Source organism: Aspergillus multicolor (genome assembly GCF_047715735.1).
Source record: "Aspergillus multicolor strain CBS 133.54 unplaced genomic scaffold BDW74scaffold_2, whole genome shotgun sequence".
Classification (NCBI taxonomy): Eukaryota; Fungi; Ascomycota; class Eurotiomycetes; order Eurotiales; family Aspergillaceae; genus Aspergillus; species Aspergillus multicolor.
Genome location: NW_027395953.1, coordinates 1,176,564 through 1,196,742, shown reverse-complemented (window position 1 = coordinate 1,196,742; position 20,179 = coordinate 1,176,564). Strand labels below are relative to the sequence as shown.

The following is a 20,179-nucleotide window of genomic DNA, read 5'->3' as shown; positions in this document are numbered from 1 at the left end:
TGCATCGCACCTTACGAGACACGATTTACGATTAGAATGGAAAATGATGAATGAATAATGCCAAATTTGAGCCTTGCATATGCCCTGAGATTATATGGGCGTGTGAGTATTAGCATTGCCCTGCAGAGGTAGAAGTACTTGCTCGCTGATAAATACAGTTCAAGATACATGTAGAATAGAACAAAATCCCAAACGCCGTGCCATGTATGCCGTGCTTGCTTGCCTATTTGCGTCGAAATCCATATTTATAAAAGAATATCAGGTTGCGGAATATCACATATTCGCCAACTCGTTATCGATTTGGCGGTCGAGGAACGCCCGCTTGTCACCAACAAGCGTCGTCTGGAGTCGTTGCTCAACGAATGCGCGAACTATTATACGTTAGCTTAATTCTAGCAAGAAATGAAGAACAAGAAATGCTTACCCTGCTTTTTGGTAACAGTGTCGAGATCGACCTCTGCAAGACAGCTACGGATAGCCTCAGTGATGGCACCCTCATCAGGACCGTTCATGCCCGCCCGGAAATCGAATGCGCTAGCAGGCCGTGAGCCGAACCCTACGGGGCTTCGAGAGTTGGGACGAAGCAGGTTGTCAGTGCTTTGACCGACCATTCCTACACTGTGTCGACTGGTCATGCCACTGTGCTCCAACTGGCTCAGGTTGCCCATAGACATGTGGCGTGCTTGCAGATGGCTGCTACCTTGGAGAGGCTGGTCCGTGTACCGGGAAAAGGTGGACATGTGCGAGTTGCGGTTACCGGGGATGTTTGCGCCAAACGGAGCCGGGGATTGCGGCGGCATGTACGAATGGCGGCCTTGACCGGGGAAGCCAGTAAGAATTGTTGATGCGGGCTTGACAGAAGAGTACTGCGAGTGCATGTCGTCCATTTCCAGGGCAGTGTCGTCCATGTAGCGGCCGCTGTAGAAACCCTTCTCTTGACCGGCGACTGCGTAGTCACCTCGGCGTCCGGGAAGGTTGTTGGCCAGGGCATAGTCGTCCCAGCGCTGGAGAGGGATGCTGCGAGGGTCGAATTGGTCGTCGTCCACCGCGACAATCCGCTTGGAGCCCTTCTCCTCGATGACGACACGAGTGTTACCCCAACTGAAGTCGTCCTGCTTCCAGAAGGAATACATTGGAAGGACGAAACTGTAGATGGGGTACGCACAGAGATAGATAATCATCCATCCGATGTGCTGCCACTGACGTTTAAGAATGAAGATGATCGCTTGAAGACCGTAGATACCAGCCAACATGATGATGGAGATCATCGGGAAGGGTCCAGTATTGCTGGCAACGCGGTAGATCAAGTATCCAAGGTAGACACAGGTAGCTGGAAGGATGATTGTTCCCAAGAGGTCAACCATAACAACGAAACGCATACTAAAACAACAGAATCCGCAAAGATCCTTCAAGGCCGCCAATTCAACCAGGTTGTGAACCGTGGAGTTGATCCACCGACGTCGCTGCGACAGAAGGACTGACCACGTCTCAGGCGCTGCCGTACTAGCGTAGGCATCCGGAATGAATTTGTACGACATTGTGGGGAAGTGCTTGGTCATTAGAGTGGTGAGGTATCGATCTTCACCCAAGGATAGCAGATTCTTCTTGTGAAGCGTATCAACATTGATGTCCGCATATTCCTCAATGAGCTTCTCTGAGACGATCAAAGGACGACCTCGGTCTGCCGTGCGCAGTCGATACATACAGAAACTGCAGCAGTCAGTATCATTTTGCAAAAAGTATGACGTTCGACTTACCATCCAGGAAGACACGTAACGCTGCCAAACAGAGACTCGAAAGCCTTGGCCAAGTGATGGGAAATGAAGTATTCATAAACCTGAATCATCGTCCACCAACTTCGCTCCTCGTTTTGAAGACTAGTCTCACCGCAAATTCCAGCAATTCGAGCATCGTTGGCGCAAGCAGCCACAAGGCGGTTAAGGGAGTCCTCGCGCACACTTGTATCCGCGTCCACCATCAGACAGTACTCATAGAGTTCCGGGTCGACACCAATGACATTGTTGATCTGGTGGAAAACCTCCAGTTCAAGAGGAGACATTGGCGCACGGTGGTGTACGCGGCTGAGGAAGTTGAGAAGAAGAACCTGCGAGTCTCGTTTACCCCTGTTACCGGGTTTCGATTTGTTCTGCTCGGACTCCTTGCCGACCTTGACGACGACGACGTATGGCACGACGTTGCCTTCGTATTCGTACAAGCCAGAGTACACTTTGCCATAGTTTAGCTGTTCGTTGCCTTGCCCGATTGACTTTACGGGTAATGCAGGAGGATCGATCTTGGGATCGACTCCGAGAATATCCAGGACGATCTTCGGCGTCGGCCGGTCGTTACCACCACCGACAATCATGCCGTCGCAAATCACAAATATCAGCTTCCTCTTGTTATCGTACTGAAGAGCAGTGAGCGAGTCAAGACCCTTCCGAAGGGAGTCCTCGCCTTCGGTATACGCAGGAACCATGCAAATGACGAATTTGTCCTGAGGCGCTGGACGACGCTTCGTACCAAGCTGAAGAGCGGCAAGGAATTTGACTAGAACGACTGCACAAATAAGAATCGTGAACGCCAGTAAAATCCAGTTGTTGACCGTGCATCTGGCACCATCGCGGAAGTCGGTATCGCCCTTGTAGAACACGTAATCCAGGCAGGACTGGGCTTCGCGGAAAGGAGACGATTCAAGCGGCCATTGATCCGAAACATCCTCGCCAGGATGCTTCTTGACCAATTCCGTGATGGCAGAGGGGAGCCAGTCGTACGAATCTTGCGAGTTCATCTGCTCTAGCGTGTAGAAGTAATCCGTGAGATCGTAGATTTTGCTGTGAGCAATGACCCATTGCCGTTGGCTAACCTCTGCTTGCTTCTTGACAGTGCTCTTCGACCAAACAAGCTTTCCCTTGTAGTAATCATTGATCGTCGGTAGAAAGTCCTGTTCGTACCATGTGATGTTGTGCATCGCGGTAGTTGTGTCGGGTTGGTCGCGAGGACCGGACTTATGAACAGCGAGTGGGTGGTCATTCGTGGCAGTGGTGTCATTGTTCTGCAGGCTGATTGACAGATCATCAACGTAGTTGCCGCACATCCGAGTCAATGGAGGCGGGAAATAAGCGTCTAGTATTTCGCCCGCTAATTCTTTCATATCCGAAGGAGTCGCTTCTGAGGTTGTGGTGCCGTGCGTAACTTTGGCGAACTTGCTTATATCATAGACATACCCATGGATACTGACATAGAAGTTGTTGGTTGTCGTATGCCAACCAACTTCCTTCTCATTCCAGACCTTGTCCTTGCCCGGGCAAAGGAGATCACCAAAAGCAATGATATAGAAGCAAACGACGCCGTTGAAGAGGAGAATCAAAAGGACCAAGACAAGCTTTTCTCGCCAGGCCATCCGCACATCCGGGCGCTTCATCCGTCCAACGTAACGCAGAACGAATGATGGTATCCAGAAGGTAAGCGCCCAGACAAAGGCAGTCCAAGCGCGACGTCCAAAGGTGACTTCGTCCTTTTCGAGATGCTTGCGATCTCCTCCTTCAGCGTCTCCATCGTAGTACACATTGTCCCACTTCTTATCATCACCCTTGTTGCCCAGACCGTAGTCACCGGCCATGTTCACGTTAGCAGGTACGCTCGGCGCGATAGACTTGGCCATGATGCTGGGTGCCATTGCGCTCTGTCGCTGAGGGAAAGTATTTTGGCTGGCGCCGAGTAGGCTCGCCGATTCCGCCATCGGCGTGCTCACGTAGTGGGGGTCAAGCATGCTGTTGCTGAAGTTGTACGAGTGCTGTGACGGCGGTTCATCCGCCTTGAGATCAATCATAGTCTCGGCTTCCCACCATGCATTTTCTCTCATCCATATACGCTGGTGACCGACAAATGCATCGCCGTTCGTCCACCCTCGCTCCATCAACCAACTTTCCACCCCGTCCCTACCTTCGGCGCAGCCTAGCCGAGCATAGCGGCTAACAAACTCGTCGACGTCGAAGTCGGCCGTAAAATCAAACTGCTTCAGACGGCGATTTGCCCATTCAGCAAGTCGCCATTCACGAATTTGGCGAGATACAACACTGGCTGTCCACGCAGACGTGGGCGCGGATGCATTTAGTGTCTCGGGCAGATCATCGCTGGGGTGGATGGAAATGTGGTGCCAAACTCTGCTGCTACCGAGAGTGCTGGCAAGATCGAACCGCCCCTTCTTCCCAATAGCAATCCCTTGGCTCTCCACTGGAATTAAGATTTGCCGCAGAAACGAATCTGCGTCGAGATCAATTCCGACCTTCTCCAAGACACCTTGTCGCTTGTCAAGTTCATAATCTCTTGCAGGGTCTGTACCGATTCCGAGATCGGGTGCAAACTGTTCCACTGCAGCTGTCATTTCACTCGTAACGGCTTGCCCGACTGGGGGCGCTGGAACACCATCCTCCTTCATCTCTGCATTGATACCAAGGTTATCGTCAAACACATTCCGCAGGGCCACAGCTCTTCCAAAGCCCGGGCGGGGAATATCAACGACGGAGATGCTGACCGTGTCGTCATCATTCCACTGTCCGCCAGATCCGCTGGCGCTCAGCTCTTGAAGCTCGCTGGCAATGGCGTCGTTGGCTTTGCCAATAACCCAGTCGACCAGCGCCTCATAAATTCCAGAAATGAGAAGCTCACGCTCGTCGGTAGCGCATTTGTGTAGAATAGTTTCCGGGTCTACACCGAGCAAGTCCCCAACTTCCTCGCAGGTCTCTTCAAGCTCCTCCTCATCTACGAGGAATCCAGCTGTGTTGCCGAGCTTTAGAAGACCGGCGAGAACAGACAGTAGATTCCTTAGAGACGCTCCTTTGATCCCGATTGCTTTCAAAGCAGCCCTGAAGTCTTCCGCAGCGGCGGCATCATCAGCCGTGGGAATGTAACGAGGTGGGTCGTATGTTCCCGACTTGTTCAGCAAGGCGTACGCAGAGGGTTCTTTCAGGGCCAAAAATTCCCGCTCCGCCGTGGTCGAGGACGACGTCAATAGATAGTAAAACACATCAAATGCGCGATATCCAGCCTCCGTCGGAATGTCAAGCAAGCCTTTGTGCACATTAATGCCCGAAGTCGACAGCGCCAAGGTGAGCGTAACCAAGTCGCCTTTTAGTGTGAACGTGAAGTTGGTGGAGAGAGCAGAGTAAAGAGAGTATGAAGGGTTGAAGGCCGTCACAGCCCGTAGAAACGGATTTAGCGCAGATAAAGCCGTATAAGTGACGCGGGGGGTGGAGAGAGGAAGTGTGGACAGGAAGGGCTCGAAGATGGAGGGTGTCGACTGGTGAGTTGAGCTATAATGCATTAGCTTGTGTTGAGGCATTCGGGCAGAGACAAACCTGAGCACGATACATCCGTCCTCTGCTCTTCGTCGAGCGTGTTCCCATGCCCTTGCTGCTAATTCGCGGTCTATCGTGCCTCCATTGTGACCGTCAGGCCCTGTCTGAGCGGCAGTAAGCCAGTTGTTGACCACTATGCTGGACCCAGCGTCCAGTTGGTACGGTTGGCCCGAGGTGTAGTGTGCGTGAAGGGCGTTCAATAATGTTGTTGTTGAAATCTGGTTCGGTGGTCGACCACCGGGCAGACCAGCAGACTGCGTGGAATATACGGAGAAACGGTTCGACATTGTGGTAACTTTATCTCAGGATCCGCGTAATCGACCAAGTATCCCGGGAAATGCCCAGTAAAGCGAGCGTGTTATCGGTCGAGAATCAATGCATGGAATGGGGTGATTGAGCGTTAGATGCTTGAGCGCTACCGTGTCACTTAATTGCAGGCAGTCGTTCGAGAAATGCGAACCGGTGATAACTTCGACAACGACGGGGCTTTTGCGGTTCGAAACGATGGATTGCGATCGGGGCGAGTGCTCGTTGTCCTGCGGATATTCAAGCGAATGTTGGGGAACGAAGGTCGTCAACAACAAATTAGTTATTAAGAAAGATAGAGCGATTAGTCGAACTAGAAGCAAGAATGTACGAGGACAGAACAAGCAACTCAGCAAAGACAGGAAGCAAATATCGAGTAGGGGGACAAAACAAAGAGGCGAGACAGAAGACGTGAGAAAAGAAGAGAGCGATCGGTTGTGATGCAGCGGAGAGAGTTGCTTTGCTTCAGGTTGTTTGAGCGACCCCATCCGTATTGCAATTACGACGCTATTACACTAGTCTCCAAGCTACAGCAGCCGATGATCGACTAATGAAAGAATCCGAGTGGCCAATTTATGGTCCCTTATTGATTCTTACTAAGTGTCCCTTAAGGGTTCAAGGGACTGGACTCGGGATTCAAGGTTTAACATAACAACCATCCGGTAACAAGGTTTGCATTCAAGCTCTTCTATCCCACTACTTAGGTACAGAGAGTACCTTGCTGTTTGCCGTTCTCGTATAGCAGAAGCACATGGGCAGCTGTATTTGCATTTCGAATTAACTGCAAGCTAGCGAATCATCGCTTGAGAAGCGCTGCGGGGCTCTAGACCCTAAAATAACAGCAGTGTCTCACTGACTTCTCCGGAGGTCTGGTCGTGTCTCACCCTGCGCCAATCAATCCTGTCAGATCGCCACGGCTGATGCTCTCTGCTCGGTCGCGAGATGCCAGATCTTAGACAGCCAGAACAGAAGCATATGACAGTTCCTCTTCAGCAGGAATGGCGTGTGGCCGTGTGGGCGGCCTGTTGTTATTTATACCCGGACAGCCACCGAAGGTTCTAGCTGGCTGATCGTAAATGGAGAATTCAAGCTGAGGCTAAGTGTATTTTTCAGTTAAAGAATTGACTACTAGCGGTCTCTTATCAAATCGCTCCTCCATTGTCTGATCATCGGCACCCACTTTCTTCCAGAGCTTGTCCCTCCCCTCGATTCTCCTCAAACCCACGGCAAATCCTGTCTGGAAAACCGGGGTTGACGCTGATCCAGCCATGACATACAAACGTCTATAACGCGTCATCAAGCACTGTGCTTGCATCGATATCGATCCTGCGTCCGTCTAGCAAAAGAATAGGGGAAATGCAGGCGAGCCCCTTTTCCAGTTCCTCAACCTGCGTGGCGCTGAATGATTGCCGCTAATATTGAATGGCCGATTGGACCGGTCATCCGTCTCACATTCTTCGATATGGTCTAGCTCCGTATCATATCTGAGACTAGATTTTAAATTTTCTGCTCACCTGAGGGCTGTGTTTTCTATACCTATTTTAAGAACAGAACACTCGATTTGGTACACGTGCTGCAGGCTGGCCAAGGGTCTTTTGGTTCTTCCGCTCGGAGCATAACCAGGGACTGCCCAGGAAAGGGACAGCAGGTTTGTTTATTGACATCGATAGTCTACAAACATCGCACAAACTTTGTGCAAGTGAGTCGATAACGCTGGATAGATACCCCGATATGAAAGAAAGATAGTAAGATAGAAACTGCGATCATGGTACTTTGTAGAATGATCGAGTGAAATTGACCCCATCCCAACGGCAGCGGATCGAAGTCCCAGTTGAAAAATACCGCTTGTATCATCATGTTACAGCTTCTCCGCTATTGAATTCCCTTTATCATTCACAGCTGATCCCAGAGAAAGCCGCCGATTGTTGTTCGGCTCTGTTTCTGTTGCTGTCGTCTGGCGTCTTTTCTCACTCGTTCTCCAGCTTCAGTTTTGCTATCGCAGTCGCTTTCGTTGCTTGCATTATTGAAAGTCCTGGCTTTGCTTTAGCCTCTCTAATCCTAATCTAGATACATTCGATCGTCCCTCGTTCAATCGGCCGCATTGATTTCCCGTCCATCTCACGACCGCTCGGACAACCTCTGTCGCCGCCAATTTCGAAAACCACTCGAATTCTTTTAACCGGCTGATATTTTCGAATCGCCAGCGATCTCTGCGCTACCCGCCCTGGCTGTTTCTGCTTCGTTTGCAGGAGATGTACGCTTTTATCGGTTGTTAACCCAAACATTCTTCGTCAAAGTCCAGGTCCAGAGCTTGCGCGTTCCGCCTCGGCCAGGAGACCTTCCGCCGCCGTAGCACGGCTATAAAAGACACTTCAGCACGACCTCGGATTGAGGTTTTGGGACCATGGTTGGGAATTCGCCAGCGGGACATACCCCGTCCCATGTGCAGTCGTCACTGCCATCGTTGCCAGCCCATTTGCAATCCGATACCCACCTCACGGCGCATCTCGCCAGCCGGTATGTTTCACCCTATTGCTCAACCTCTTAGCCCGTCTAACCTGATCCTCTACCAGATTCCATGTCGGCCTTCCCACCGCGCGGCTTTCCTCACACGCACTCATCAGTTTAAACAATTTCACCTCCTCATCAAAGGGACCAGATGGCGGGAAGGAAGGTAGTGCTATGGGCGAGGCGGAGGATCTCGCCCGGAGAGCCTATACTCGGCTTGGTGCTCGGGGAGAGAACCAAGCGGTTGTTTTCCTGTAAGTACACCCTGGGTGGCTCCTGTTCAGGTCACTAACTATATTCAGAGGCGAGAGCGGCGCTGGTAAAACGACACTTCGCTCACATCTCCTTTCCTCCTTCCTGTCCTACTCGTCCACTCCCCTGTCCTCTAAACTGTCCTATGCCGCTTTTATCTTTGACACCCTCACCACAACCAAGTCGTTGACAACTCCGACGGCATCGAAAGCCGGATTGTTCCTGGAGCTGCAATATGATACATCTTCATCCGTCAACCCCACCTTGATCGGTGGAAAGATCATCGATCACCGACTCGAACGTAGCCGAATTGCGTCTGTTCCAACCGGCGAACGGAGCTTCCATGTCCTGTACTATCTGCTTGCCGGGACGAGTGCCGCGGAGAAGTCACATTTGGGCTTGGATAGCCCTATCCACATTACAACCGCGGGTGGTAAGCTCTCGTCGGCCGACCACAAGCGATGGAGGTACTTGGGCCACCCGACCCAGCTGAAGGTTGGCATCAACGATGCGGACGGATTCCAGCACTTCAAGACTGCGTTGAGGAAGATGGAGTTTCCTCGGAGCGAAATCGCCGAAATTTGTCAAATCCTGGCTGCTATCCTCCATATTGGGCAGCTTGACTTCGGCAGCGGGCAGGCTACGATGACCGGTGCGGAGGAATCTGGTGGCTACTCCCACGAAGGTGGTGAGACTGTTACGGTGGTAAAGAACAAGGAAGTGCTCTCTATCATTGCCGCGTTCCTCGGCTTAGGCGTTGGGGAATTGGAGGCCAGCTTCGGGTACCGGACCAAAACTATCCACCGAGAGCGTGTTACTGTCATGCTTGACCCGAAAGGGGCACGACGAAGTGCAGATGAGCTCTCGCGTGTCTTGTACTCTTTGTTGGTTGCGTACGTGATTGAGAACATGAACCAGAGAATCTGCGCTGCTGAAGACAGTGTTGCCAACACGGTGTCGATCATCGACTTCCCTGGCTTTGCTCAAGCCTGTTCAACTGGCTCTACTCTTGATCAGCTCCTGAACAACGCCGCCATCGAGTCCTTGTACAACTTCTGTCTTCGATCATTCTTCGACCGTAAGGCTGACATGCTGGAACGTGAAGAGGTTGCCGTGCCCGCGACGAGCTATTTTGACAACACCGATGCTGTTCGTGGGCTGCTGAAACAAGGCAATGGGCTGCTCAGCATTCTAGACGACCAGACCAAGCGTGGAAGGACGGACGTTCAATTCGTCGAAGCAGTGCGGAGACGGTTTGATAACAAGAACCCTGCCATCACTGTTGGCGATTCTGGTTCTGGAACAGGATACGGGATGGTCTCTCAAAACGCTCGCTCATCCTTCACTGTGAAGCACTTTGCTGGAGAGGTCGACTACTCTGCCACAGGGCTATTGGAGGAGAACGGAGAGGTTATTTCGGGTGATTTGATGAACCTCATGAAGTCTTCTCGCAGCGATTTTGTGAGAGAGCTCTTTGGTCAAGAAGCCCTGCAAACTGTGGCCCATCCCAAAGAGAAAACTGCAATTATACAAGCTCAAGTAAGCTCCAAGCCTATGCGGATGCCTAGCATGGCTCGGCGCAAGGTCAGCCCAGCTTCACGCCTCACCTTCGACGCAACTCCAGCCGAGGATCCGTATGAGACGGAAAGCCAAACCGGCAGCTCAGCCAAGAACTCATCGGCCAAGAGGAAGAGCGGAATGCTGATGGGTGGCATGCAAGGCGCGGCAGGGCAGTTCTTATCTTCGCTTGACATTGTGAATAAGTGCTTGACCTCTGCCAACCTGAACCCATATTTTGTCTTTTGCTTGAAGCCGAACGACCGACGCATTGCCAATCAGTTTGACAGCAAATGTGTGCGAACCCAAGTGCAGACCCTCGGTATCGCTGAAATCAGCCAACGCCTACGGAATGCCGACTTCAGCGTTTTCTTGCCATTTGCCGAATTCCTCGGTCTCGCCAATGTCGGCAATGTTGTTGTTGGTAGTGACAAGGAGAAATCTGAAGTAGTCCTGGATGAAAAGCGCTGGCCCGGTAATGAGGCCCGGGTAGGTAGTACGGGAGTCTTCCTCAGCGAACGATGCTGGGCCGACCTCGCCAAGGTGGGCGAGCGTGTCATTCCTTCCTTTGCTGCCGAGGACGACGGAGGCGAGGGACTCTTGCATCCCAGATCTGCCAATTACGCGGATTCCAAGGTTCGGCTCCTCAACCCCTCGGACCACTCACCCGGTGCATATATCTACGGCGATGAATCAAAGAATGGATCTAATGCTAGTCGCGACTTTGATGGACGCTCCGACGCGGGTTACTCAGCGTTTAACTCGGGCGATATGTTCCACAACCTTGAAACTAGGGAACAAATGCTTGAAAAAGGAAACGAGAAGCAGATGGAGGAGGTCGACGAAGTGCCCGTTTCTGGGAGTCGAAAGCGCTGGATGTTCCTTGTGTGGCTGCTCACTTGGTATATCCCAACTCCCGCAATCCGCTACATTGGTCGGATGAAACGCAAGGATGTTCAGGTCGCGTGGCGTGAAAAGTTCGCAATCAACTTGATGATCTGGTTCTGCTGTGGTGCTGCTATTTTCATCATTGTTGGATTTCCCGCGCTCATATGTCCTACACAACACGTCTATTCCGCGGCAGAATTGTCATCGCACGACGGCAAAGATGGCGCCAGCTCGTACACTTCTATCCGCGGTGTTGTTTTGAATCTTGGAGACTTTCTGGATGCTCATTATCCGAAAATCGTACCGCAGTCATCACTGAAGAAGTACGCTGGTGTTGATTCCACGGCCCTGTTCCCGGTTCAAGTATCGGCGCTGTGCAAGGGCAAGGACGGCAGCATTGACCCGAAGGTCTTGCTCGACTACAAGCCGACCAACTTCTCTGGATCTGTTACTACTACCAGTGCCGGTGACGCCAATTCCGTGTATCATGACTTCAGGTACTTCCACGAAAAGGACTATCGCCCCGACTGGTATGCCGAGCAGATGCAATACCTTAAGGCGAACTACTACAAAGGCTGGATTGGATACAGTTCGGAGTATCTGCATACCCTGGCTGGCAAGTCTCAGAACATTGCCAGCATTGATGGAAAAATCTACGATATGACAACCTATATCGCTGGAGGTCGGCGGATTCAAGGACGCGAGGGCGATAATATGACCGGCATTGACACTGATTTTATGGATCCTCTGGTGGTTGACCTCTTCCAGCAAAAGTCCGGCGAAGATATTACTAAATACTGGGAGGATCTGCCACTCTCTCCTTCCATGAAAGCGGATATGATGCTCTGCTTGGACAACCTGTTCATTGTTGGCCACGTCGACACTCGAAACTCGACGCAATGTCAGTTTGCGCAATACTTCATCCTTGCCATTTCGATTTTGATCTGTTCCGTCGTGGTCTTCAAGTTCTTCGCGGCGCTGCAATTCGGAAAGAAGAACCTACCGGAGAATCTTGACAAGTTTATCATCTGTCAGGTCCCTGCGTACACGGAAGATGAAGAATCTCTGCGCCGTGCTATAGACTCGATGGCCCGCATGCAGTACGATGACAAACGCAAACTTCTTGTTGTCATCTGTGACGGTATGATTATTGGTCAAGGCAACGATCGCCCAACTCCTCGGATTGTTCTCGATATTCTGGGTGTGCCCGAGTCCGTGGATCCGGAGCCGCTCAGCTTCGAGAGTTTGGGTGAAGGTATGAAGCAGCACAACATGGGTAAGATTTATTCTGGTCTGTACGAGGTGCAGGGTCATATCGTTCCCTTCCTTGTTGTCGTCAAGGTTGGAAAGCCGTCGGAAGTCTCACGTCCCGGTAACCGTGGTAAGCGTGATTCGCAGATGGTGCTGATGCGATTCCTGAACCGCGTCCACTACAACCTTCCCATGAGCCCCATGGAGCTTGAGATGCACCACCAGATCCGGAACATTATTGGAGTCAATCCCACATTCTACGAGTTTATTCTTCAGGTCGATGCTGATACTGTCGTTGCGCCGGATGCTGCCACTCGGATGGTTTCGTCTTGTTTGAACGATACCCGTATCATTGGTGTCTGTGGAGAGACATCGCTGACCAATGCCAAAACCTCTGCGGTGACGATGATTCAGGTGTACGAATACTACATCTCACACAATCTCACCAAGGCGTTTGAAAGTCTTTTCGGTTCGATTACCTGTTTGCCTGGTTGTTTCACCATGTATCGTATCCGGTCTGCCGAGAGTGGAAAGCCGCTCTTCGTGAGCAAGGAAATTGTGGAAGCGTACTCGGAGATTCGTGTCGACACACTGCATATGAAGAACCTGCTGCACCTCGGAGAGGATCGTTACCTGACGACCCTGCTTTTGAAGCATCACCCCAAGTTCAAGACCAAGTACAACTTCCGGGCACAGGCGTACACCATTGCCCCCGAAAGCTGGGCGGTCTTCCTCTCGCAACGTCGTCGCTGGATCAACTCTACTGTGCACAACTTGGTTGAGCTGATTCCGCTTCAGCAACTGTGTGGTTTCTGCTGCTTTAGTATGAGGTTTGTCGTCTTTATCGACCTGATCAGTACCGTGGTCATGCCTGTCACCATCGCCTACATTGTCTACTTGATTGTCTGGATCGCGAAAGATACGTCCTCAATTCCGTGGACTTCGTTCCTTCTTCTTGCCGCGATTTACGGTCTGCAAGCGATTATTTTCATTATGCGCCGCAAATGGGAAATGATTGGTTGGATGATTATCTACATCTTCGCCATGCCCGTCTATGCCCTTGCTTTGCCGCTCTACTCATTCTGGCACATGGACGATTTCTCCTGGGGTAACACGCGTGTCATCACTGGAGAGAAGGGTCGCAAGGTTGTCATCTCCGATGAAGGCAAGTTCGACCCTGCGTCGATTCCGAAGAAGAGGTGGGAGGAGTACCAGGCCGAGCTGTGGGAGGCCCAAACCTCGCGTGACGACCGGTCTGAGATTTCCGGCATCTCCTACGGCACCAAGTACCACCCTGCCGCGCAGTCAGAGTACGGCTTCCCTGGGGCACGCCCGATGTCCCAGCTTGACCTGCCTCGGTACACATCTCGCCTGTCGCTCGCGCCGTCTGAGATGATGAGCCGGCACATGGATATGGAGATGGAGGATGTCAATCTGCCCAGCGACGACGCTATTCTGTCTGAAATCCGAGACATTCTGCGCACGGCCGATCTCATGACCGTCACGAAGAAGAACATCAAGCAGGAGCTGGAGAGGCGGTTTGGTGTGAACCTGGACTCGAAGCGTCCGTACATCAATTCTGGTAAGCCGCGAACTCGTTGCCTGTGTAATGATCTGATGCTAACCTACTGCAGCTACGGAGGCCGTCCTGTCTGGCCAACTGTGATTTATCGTCCATATTTCTTTAGACGAACATTAGCCGCCCCGTTGTTGTTGGTTTGGTTCGACATGAGTGTATAAAAGGGTCACCTCATCTAATATTTTATTCCAAGAAGTGTCTTTGGCGAGCGATTATTTAGCCGGCGTTTTCATCCTCTTTTTGATGTTCAGCATACTTCGTTATATTACATATTGTACCACTTGGCTGCGAGCTATCTTTGTTCAGATTGGTGGCAAAACTGCTACTGTACATGGCAATTTTGAGCAATCATTGACAAAATACAAGTCATCAACAATACCTCCCTTCGGCTAATCCCCCTCAAATCCACCTGCAACCCCCTGAACGTTGACTCCATCATCTTTCTCCTCATTCCCTTGATAATCCTCGGGGCTCCTTCCGTCTTTATACTTCCACAACCTCGACAAATCGCCCAACGGCCTCTGCACGACGCCCCCATCAACATCCAAGTCAACCATCGTCTCCATAAATCCGCTCCCCTCGGCAAACATCGTATCGAGATAATGCATATTCAGCAAATGCCCCGAGCGCTGATGTATGAACACCGGCCCATGGAACTGATTGAACGGCCGGCTATGCTCGTGTCCGTGCCCGTCACCATGATCAAAGTGCATGTCCAGATAACACTGCGGCACATACCATGACGCTAGACAGGCCGAGCGCATGCTTGCTGAAAGCGAGGACGTAAACTGTAGCACGCCGAGATTCGAAACGAGGTCCGAGGTGTTGGCGTAGTGCTCCACGTGTCCTAGGACCCTTTTCTCTTTGTTATCGCCGTTCAAGTTACCATCATTAGTACCATTAGCAGTACTATTCACACCATCCTCCCTTCTCTTTATCCACGGGTGTCGAAGAGGATTCCGCAGGATCCTCCCAGCAGACGCAAACGTATAAACCTCCAGCTTGCCCATAACCTCATCCCCCAACTCTCCATAAAGCCAATCGATAATCGCACCCGCAATAATCCCTCCCTGAGAATGTGCAATCAGCACAACCTTCGTTGTATCCGGTGACGACAGAGCAGAATGCAGCTGGGCTCGTCCGACGCGGATAGCGCGCGTGGAGTAGTTCAGGTCCCGCTGGATGATACATTCCAGGATATCGAGGAGGAGGCCCTTGGTTGGATTGTGGATGCCGATGATCTGTCTGTTGAAGAGGGTAGAGAGGTATGTGAGGTTGGATTGGTGCCAGTGGGTTCTACGCGCACGATCAAGTTAGCACTTTGTTAGCATTTTGTGCAGGAACGGAAGAGGGAAGGAGCTGCGAAGGTGAGAGACGGGGAGGTAAGCGTGCGTACCCGGTCGCTATCCCGTTGATGAAGAACCAGACTTCGCCTCTCTTATCGCCGGAAACATTAACGGCTTCTCTGCCCTGTGGTCGTCCGACGAGACACCGTCTAGTTCGGGGGCGGATATTCAGAAGCCATGTGATGCACCCCGTTGTCAGCGCGAAGGAGGTGTAGAAGATTGCGTGGGCGATGCCGGGAACGGCCCAGAGGGTGAGCACTGCGATAGGGAATGTTGCTAATAGCGAAAGCTGGCTTGCTAAGAGGATTGTGTGCAGGATGACATCGCGAAGGTTTGAGGGGGTCGGTGAGAGTTCGGAGAGCGGGGTGCTGGTGAAGAGGCGGGGGAGCGGGAGGAAGATGTTTGGGAGAAGGGGGAGGAGGCGGAGGACGGTAAGAATGTCCTCAATTGTGAGGAAGAGCGGGTTGGAAGGGATGTCGTGGGGGATTGTGAAGAAGGAGGATGGATTCGTGTTGGGAGGGGGGCTGGGGTGTGGGTTTGGGTTGTAGGAGGCCATTATTATTGTACGTAGTAGATTCGACAATGAGGGTGAATTGACAGTAGTAGATACTGACGAACCGACAGACTAAGATATACTTATGTAGCTCGTAAACCATAATGTCACGACTAACTTTTGCATACATTGGAAACCTCCAGTGGCGTGAGGGTGAGCCCGGCTAGGTTTGCCCTAACTCAACGTACCAGACTTACTTTCTCACCTCCTCCTGTTCAGCCAGCCCGCCTAAGCCATTGAATACGACCTTCTTGGCTGTACCACTCTGTCAGCCACAGTAAGATCGGAGGGAAAGAATACGAGTGTAACTCACTCCGCGGGAAGACCCCCCAATCACCACCATCTTCCTCCAGAAACATCCTAAACCCATCATGCTCCTTGCTCACCATCTCACCTTGCATACCCTCAGCCCTCCTCAACCCTTCCAACTTACCAAGGACCTTTAGAAGGGCTGCTCCAGCGGTTGTAGCAATTGCCCTCCCCAGACAAGCATGTGCGCCCCATCCATGATGAATGTACAGCTGCAGCGGCCGATCGAGATTGATTTCCTCAGGACCCGGGAACGTCTCGGGGTCTCTACCAGCGGACGCAAAATAAGCAAAGACAATGTCTCCCTTCGAGATAGATTTCGTAGTCGCCCCGTCTTTAAGAAGGGTCGTTGACGAATGTGGGTTGTTGTACATGCGTAGGACGCCGTTCGCAGGGGTAGAGAAGCGGAATCTGCGCACGTCAATTGGCACAATACGAGGTAATAATGAAAAGGACAGATCTACGCATCAGCTTACCCCTCCAAAGCATATTTCTTCAGCTTCTCAAAGGCTTCTGGATCCTCCGATCGTGCGAGTTTTTGAATGACCGACCAGTGCATCGAGTAGCGGTCTGCGAGGTAGAGGTCGAGCATTTGCGCCCACTACACGGTCAGCATAAAAATCAAGAATCACACCTCATATTCTTGTATTGCGATGGAGGTGAAGGGAAGCTTACACCCATGGCCTGCGTCCCCCCATGGCCTGCGTCCCCCCATGGCCTGCGTCCCCCCATGGCCTGCGTCCCCCCATCGCCGCCGCCGTAGGCAAAATCATCCACACGACATCCTCAACACTCTTGCCTCCCTCTTTCAACCTCTTGATTAGCTGCGGTCTATACCCGCTTAGAAGAATCAAAGGCTCGAGCTCTTGCCACTAAAGAGCCTCGACGATCTGCTGAACAGATAATCCGAGGTAGACCATCCGGTATCGGACGTATTCGAAACAACCCTTCGCATGATATCGCCCAACCGCTGACTTTCTTTCGCGGCGGCTACGCGGTTCTTGATGGATCGGGTAGAATCCAGGTCCAGGAAGACATAGCGGTATAAAGCAAAGACGGCCTCAGAAAGCTCGCGTGGCGTGTATGAATCTGCTGCGGCGGACTGAGTGCCGTTACCGCTTTGCACAATCATAGTCTCTAGCGGGATAGCGAAGAACTTAGCGCAGAAGTATGCGTGGGCAAGATTGCAAACACTGTATGAGCTAGTCAGTACTCTTATCTCCTGACTTGAGAAGAAAATTCAAGAAAGGAGGCAGCATACTCCCGCACAATATCAACCTGGTACAACTTATCCCCCAACCTCTTACTGCCCCTCCTCACCAAATCCGCCGTAATAGCCTCGTAAAACCGCCGAAATTGCTCCAGCGCATCGGGAACCCTATACAGCCGCTCCGCCATAAACGTGCGCTGCTCCACATTTGCCGCAGAGTCCCCGCTGAGCATGTAATCTTGCTGCGTGAGATGGTAAATATTCTTGCCCCACGGAACCTGCAGTGCCTTCGACTCATTCAGTAGCTCCACAACACCCTTCCAGCTCGTAATCGCCACAGGGGCTTTGTAAATTTGGGCCTTTTATACTCGAGTCTCGCCAACCCTGTAGTTCCAAATACCTCTAGCTTTTCGAATATATTCTTGTTCTGTGCTGGCGTGGTGAAGGGGTATAGAGCATACACGCTGTTCGCAGTGTACCACCCAGGGAGCCCGCACATGAGCAGCTTGTACATGACGCCGCCGTTCGCGACGTCGAAGTCTGACTCTACAAGGTTGAAGCCGAAACGGGTTAAGTTCACGGGGCTGTAGTCGACGGTGTAGAAGCGGTCTCTGCGTACTAGGCCACGGCGTCTGAAAGAATTGCGAAGGAGATCGTGAAACCGGGGCATAGGCCGGCGCCGGGGAGAAGGACTTTTTGGCTTCTTCGGCTTGGATTCCGACGTATAGCTCGATATTGTCGGGGTGGCCGTAGAGGGCTTCCACTGTCGTGCGTTAGCTTCCATTGCTTGGGTTAGATTGGCTTAGGGCTAGATGCGTACATGCTTCGGCGACTTGTGGATTCGAGTTGACGTCCGCTATTCCATGTTGTCAGCTTTCAAAGTCTGAGTAAAGTATAGAATGAGGATGCAAACCAAATGTCTCATGCGGCTTCAGCTTGAAGAATGTCCTCAACTCGTTCAATGTTGCTAGACCCACTCCCTGCCCTTCTGGATACCCATCATCTCAATGGCTCTCATGACCTTGGGTATATTGCGGGCACCAAATGCCCCTGTACTCATTCAGCAACCTGCTCCCTTTAGAAAACTTGGAGCAAAACATACCAGCAACATTCTCACACCCATCCTGCAAAACATCCACGATATTCCTATCCGCAAACATCCCATCCTTCCCCCTCTTCAGGCCTCCAAACGTCCAAGAAGATGGTCCCCCTGGCGCCGTCTTCTCAATGTATTCATGTAGTCCACCCAGATACCGGCCAACAGATAACCTACTCACATCAACCTTGCTCCCGAAAATCTGACTCGACATTTCATTCAGCCACTCCTCGTCTGCATCGCTGGTCGTCGCATGCCAACGATATATCATATTGAACTCCGCCGAGACCTGATTCCTCACGCCGCGAGGCACGCCCTCAGAGTCAAATACGCTTAGGGCTTTGCGCGGGTGAAACCGCCAGTCACTCCGCGGGTTGGCGGTATTATCGGTGAGATTGAGGATTGTGCGAAGGTAGTCGTTAAGAATTATGGAAACGTACAGAGCACATGTTATCAGATGCCCTGTTTGGAACAGGTCCTCGTCTCGCTTTTGCAGGGCCCAGACGTAATCTGGAGTTTCTCTTCATCTGCAACTGGGAGATTAAACCGTCCCGCCTCGTTGATCCGCGCGAGCTGCGTGACAACGAAGTTGTGAAATCTGTTAAATGCTATTATGAGCGTGCATACGCCTGGTGGCTGCGAAAGGAGTCGCTTCGGCGAAGGTGTCGGGCTTCAAGAGCCCGTCCGTGAAGGTCCGGTCCGGACTTGGGTCTGCTCGCCTCGACTGTGTCCGTACAAAGGGCCAAGGTCGAGGTAGGAGGAGTTTTTGACACGATTTGGGTCATTTTCGTCCGTGCAGAAGAGGTCTTTCACGTGTTAGTTCTGTCCTTCTTTCATGAAGGGGAAGGGAGATACCATGGATGATAATGGTAGCAAAATGGAACAACATGCTTGAGATCTTAGCCGGATGCTCCTTTGCGGGTCCCCGACGGGCAAGAAGTGCTGCCTTCCATATCAGTACTTAGATGTAGAATATGAAGAAGTCAATGGCATACTATCAAAAATAAGCCCCAGGTCAGGTAAAACCGCCGGGCGTGGATGTCTCGGAGTGACCGTCCGTGCGTAGTGACTCCCCGATGCCCCTAGATAGGGATACATGATATTCTAGCCATCGTCAGCCCATAAGTCCCCAAATTAAAAAATTGGGACAGAGTACGAGGACGTGCATTAAAACTCTCATCCGCCCTCCGATACCGAAACTCATCGCCAATGTAACTCAGTGGCGGATGATGCAGATTATCCCAGAGTGTTCTGATGAACTTATCCGTGATCTTGGTTCGTAGGGTCGAGCCATTGGGTAGACTCGAAAGGACTTGGATAAAATTCTTCGTCTTTACATATAAATCGTCAGCATTGCCGCATTCTGTGCTGGTAGTGGTGGAGACAAGTATACCAAGTACTTCCTACCATCAATCAACCCGTCATTCAGCCCCGTCTGCGAGATCTCTCGGAGAGTCCGGAAATCAGGGGGGATGCGGTGCGCTTGACTGCGGAGGTCTGCTTGCATGGAGCTGAGGAGGGAAGTGAGCGTAGACTATTTGGATTTTGGGGCGGGCGAGACGGAGCACGCATCTTCGGTATCGGCGCCATTTTGGATGAATGGCATCGTGCTGGTGAGCCGGCTGTTAGTAGGCAGACAGTGATTGTAACTGGATGTAGGCACTCACCCAGGTTAGATGCTAAACACTCCATTGTATAATTCCCGTTTATTTCTTTGAGGCGGCACTCAACGGGGTGGGCTGACTTGTCGAGAGTTTCGACGATGTCACCTGCAAAGTACGATGGGAGAACGACTAGGACTGACTTTGGAGCGGAGTGGTGCAACTCCAGATCAGATGCAAACCACCGAATAAAAACATGGATAAAGAAGGAGTTGAGATAGCGGAGTAGCCGATGGAGTTTGTTGGTGGGTAGATTGGAATGTGTGCTGTGTCTAGATTGGAGGAATCCAGTGTTGGTTGTTGCCC

At 51.7% G+C, this 20,179-nt stretch overlaps 4 protein-coding genes across 4 annotated transcripts; 1 reads left to right on the top strand and 3 right to left on the bottom strand.

Moving 5' to 3' along the window:
• Positions 1-61: 61 nt before the first annotated feature.
• Positions 62-6,071, bottom strand: csmB (putative chitin synthase). Its single transcript, XM_073723002.1, has 4 exons — positions 5,358-6,071; positions 1,758-5,312; positions 425-1,710; positions 62-371 (listed from the first exon to the last, which is right to left on the bottom strand). Exons 1-4 carry the CDS (start codon positions 5,642-5,644, stop codon positions 274-276), a joined length of 5,226 nt encoding a protein of 1,741 aa, XP_073588742.1. The 5' UTR covers positions 5,645-6,071; the 3' UTR covers positions 62-273.
• A 1,723-nt stretch (positions 6,072-7,794) lies between these two features.
• chsE (chitin synthase class Va) lies at positions 7,795-13,973 on the top strand. Its single transcript, XM_073732883.1, has 3 exons — positions 7,795-8,180; positions 8,237-8,425; positions 8,474-13,973. The coding sequence occupies exons 1-3, from the start codon at positions 8,068-8,070 to the stop codon at positions 13,857-13,859; spliced, it is 5,688 nt and encodes a 1,895-aa protein (XP_073588741.1). The 5' UTR covers positions 7,795-8,067; the 3' UTR covers positions 13,860-13,973.
• Positions 13,974-14,087: 114 nt separating this feature from the next.
• BDW74DRAFT_165276 (uncharacterized protein) lies at positions 14,088-15,600 on the bottom strand (the record flags this gene model as incomplete). Its single annotated transcript, XM_073726398.1, has 3 exons — positions 14,088-14,560; positions 14,597-14,994; positions 15,095-15,600. 3 exons carry the CDS (start codon positions 15,598-15,600, stop codon positions 14,088-14,090), a joined length of 1,377 nt encoding a protein of 458 aa, XP_073588740.1.
• A 212-nt stretch (positions 15,601-15,812) lies between these two features.
• BDW74DRAFT_165275 (peroxidase/cytochrome P450 family protein) lies at positions 15,813-19,719 on the bottom strand (the record flags this gene model as incomplete). Its single annotated transcript, XM_073726397.1, has 18 exons — positions 15,813-15,862; positions 15,911-16,317; positions 16,383-16,507; positions 16,584-16,746; positions 16,794-17,099; positions 17,168-17,475; positions 17,517-17,748; positions 17,810-17,879; positions 17,937-17,972; positions 18,030-18,064; positions 18,094-18,166; positions 18,219-18,699; positions 18,747-18,848; positions 18,918-19,018; positions 19,068-19,154; positions 19,208-19,294; positions 19,375-19,543; positions 19,606-19,719. The coding sequence occupies 18 exons, from the start codon at positions 19,717-19,719 to the stop codon at positions 15,813-15,815; spliced, it is 2,946 nt and encodes a 981-aa protein (XP_073588739.1).
• Between the last annotated feature and the right edge of the window lie 460 nt (positions 19,720-20,179).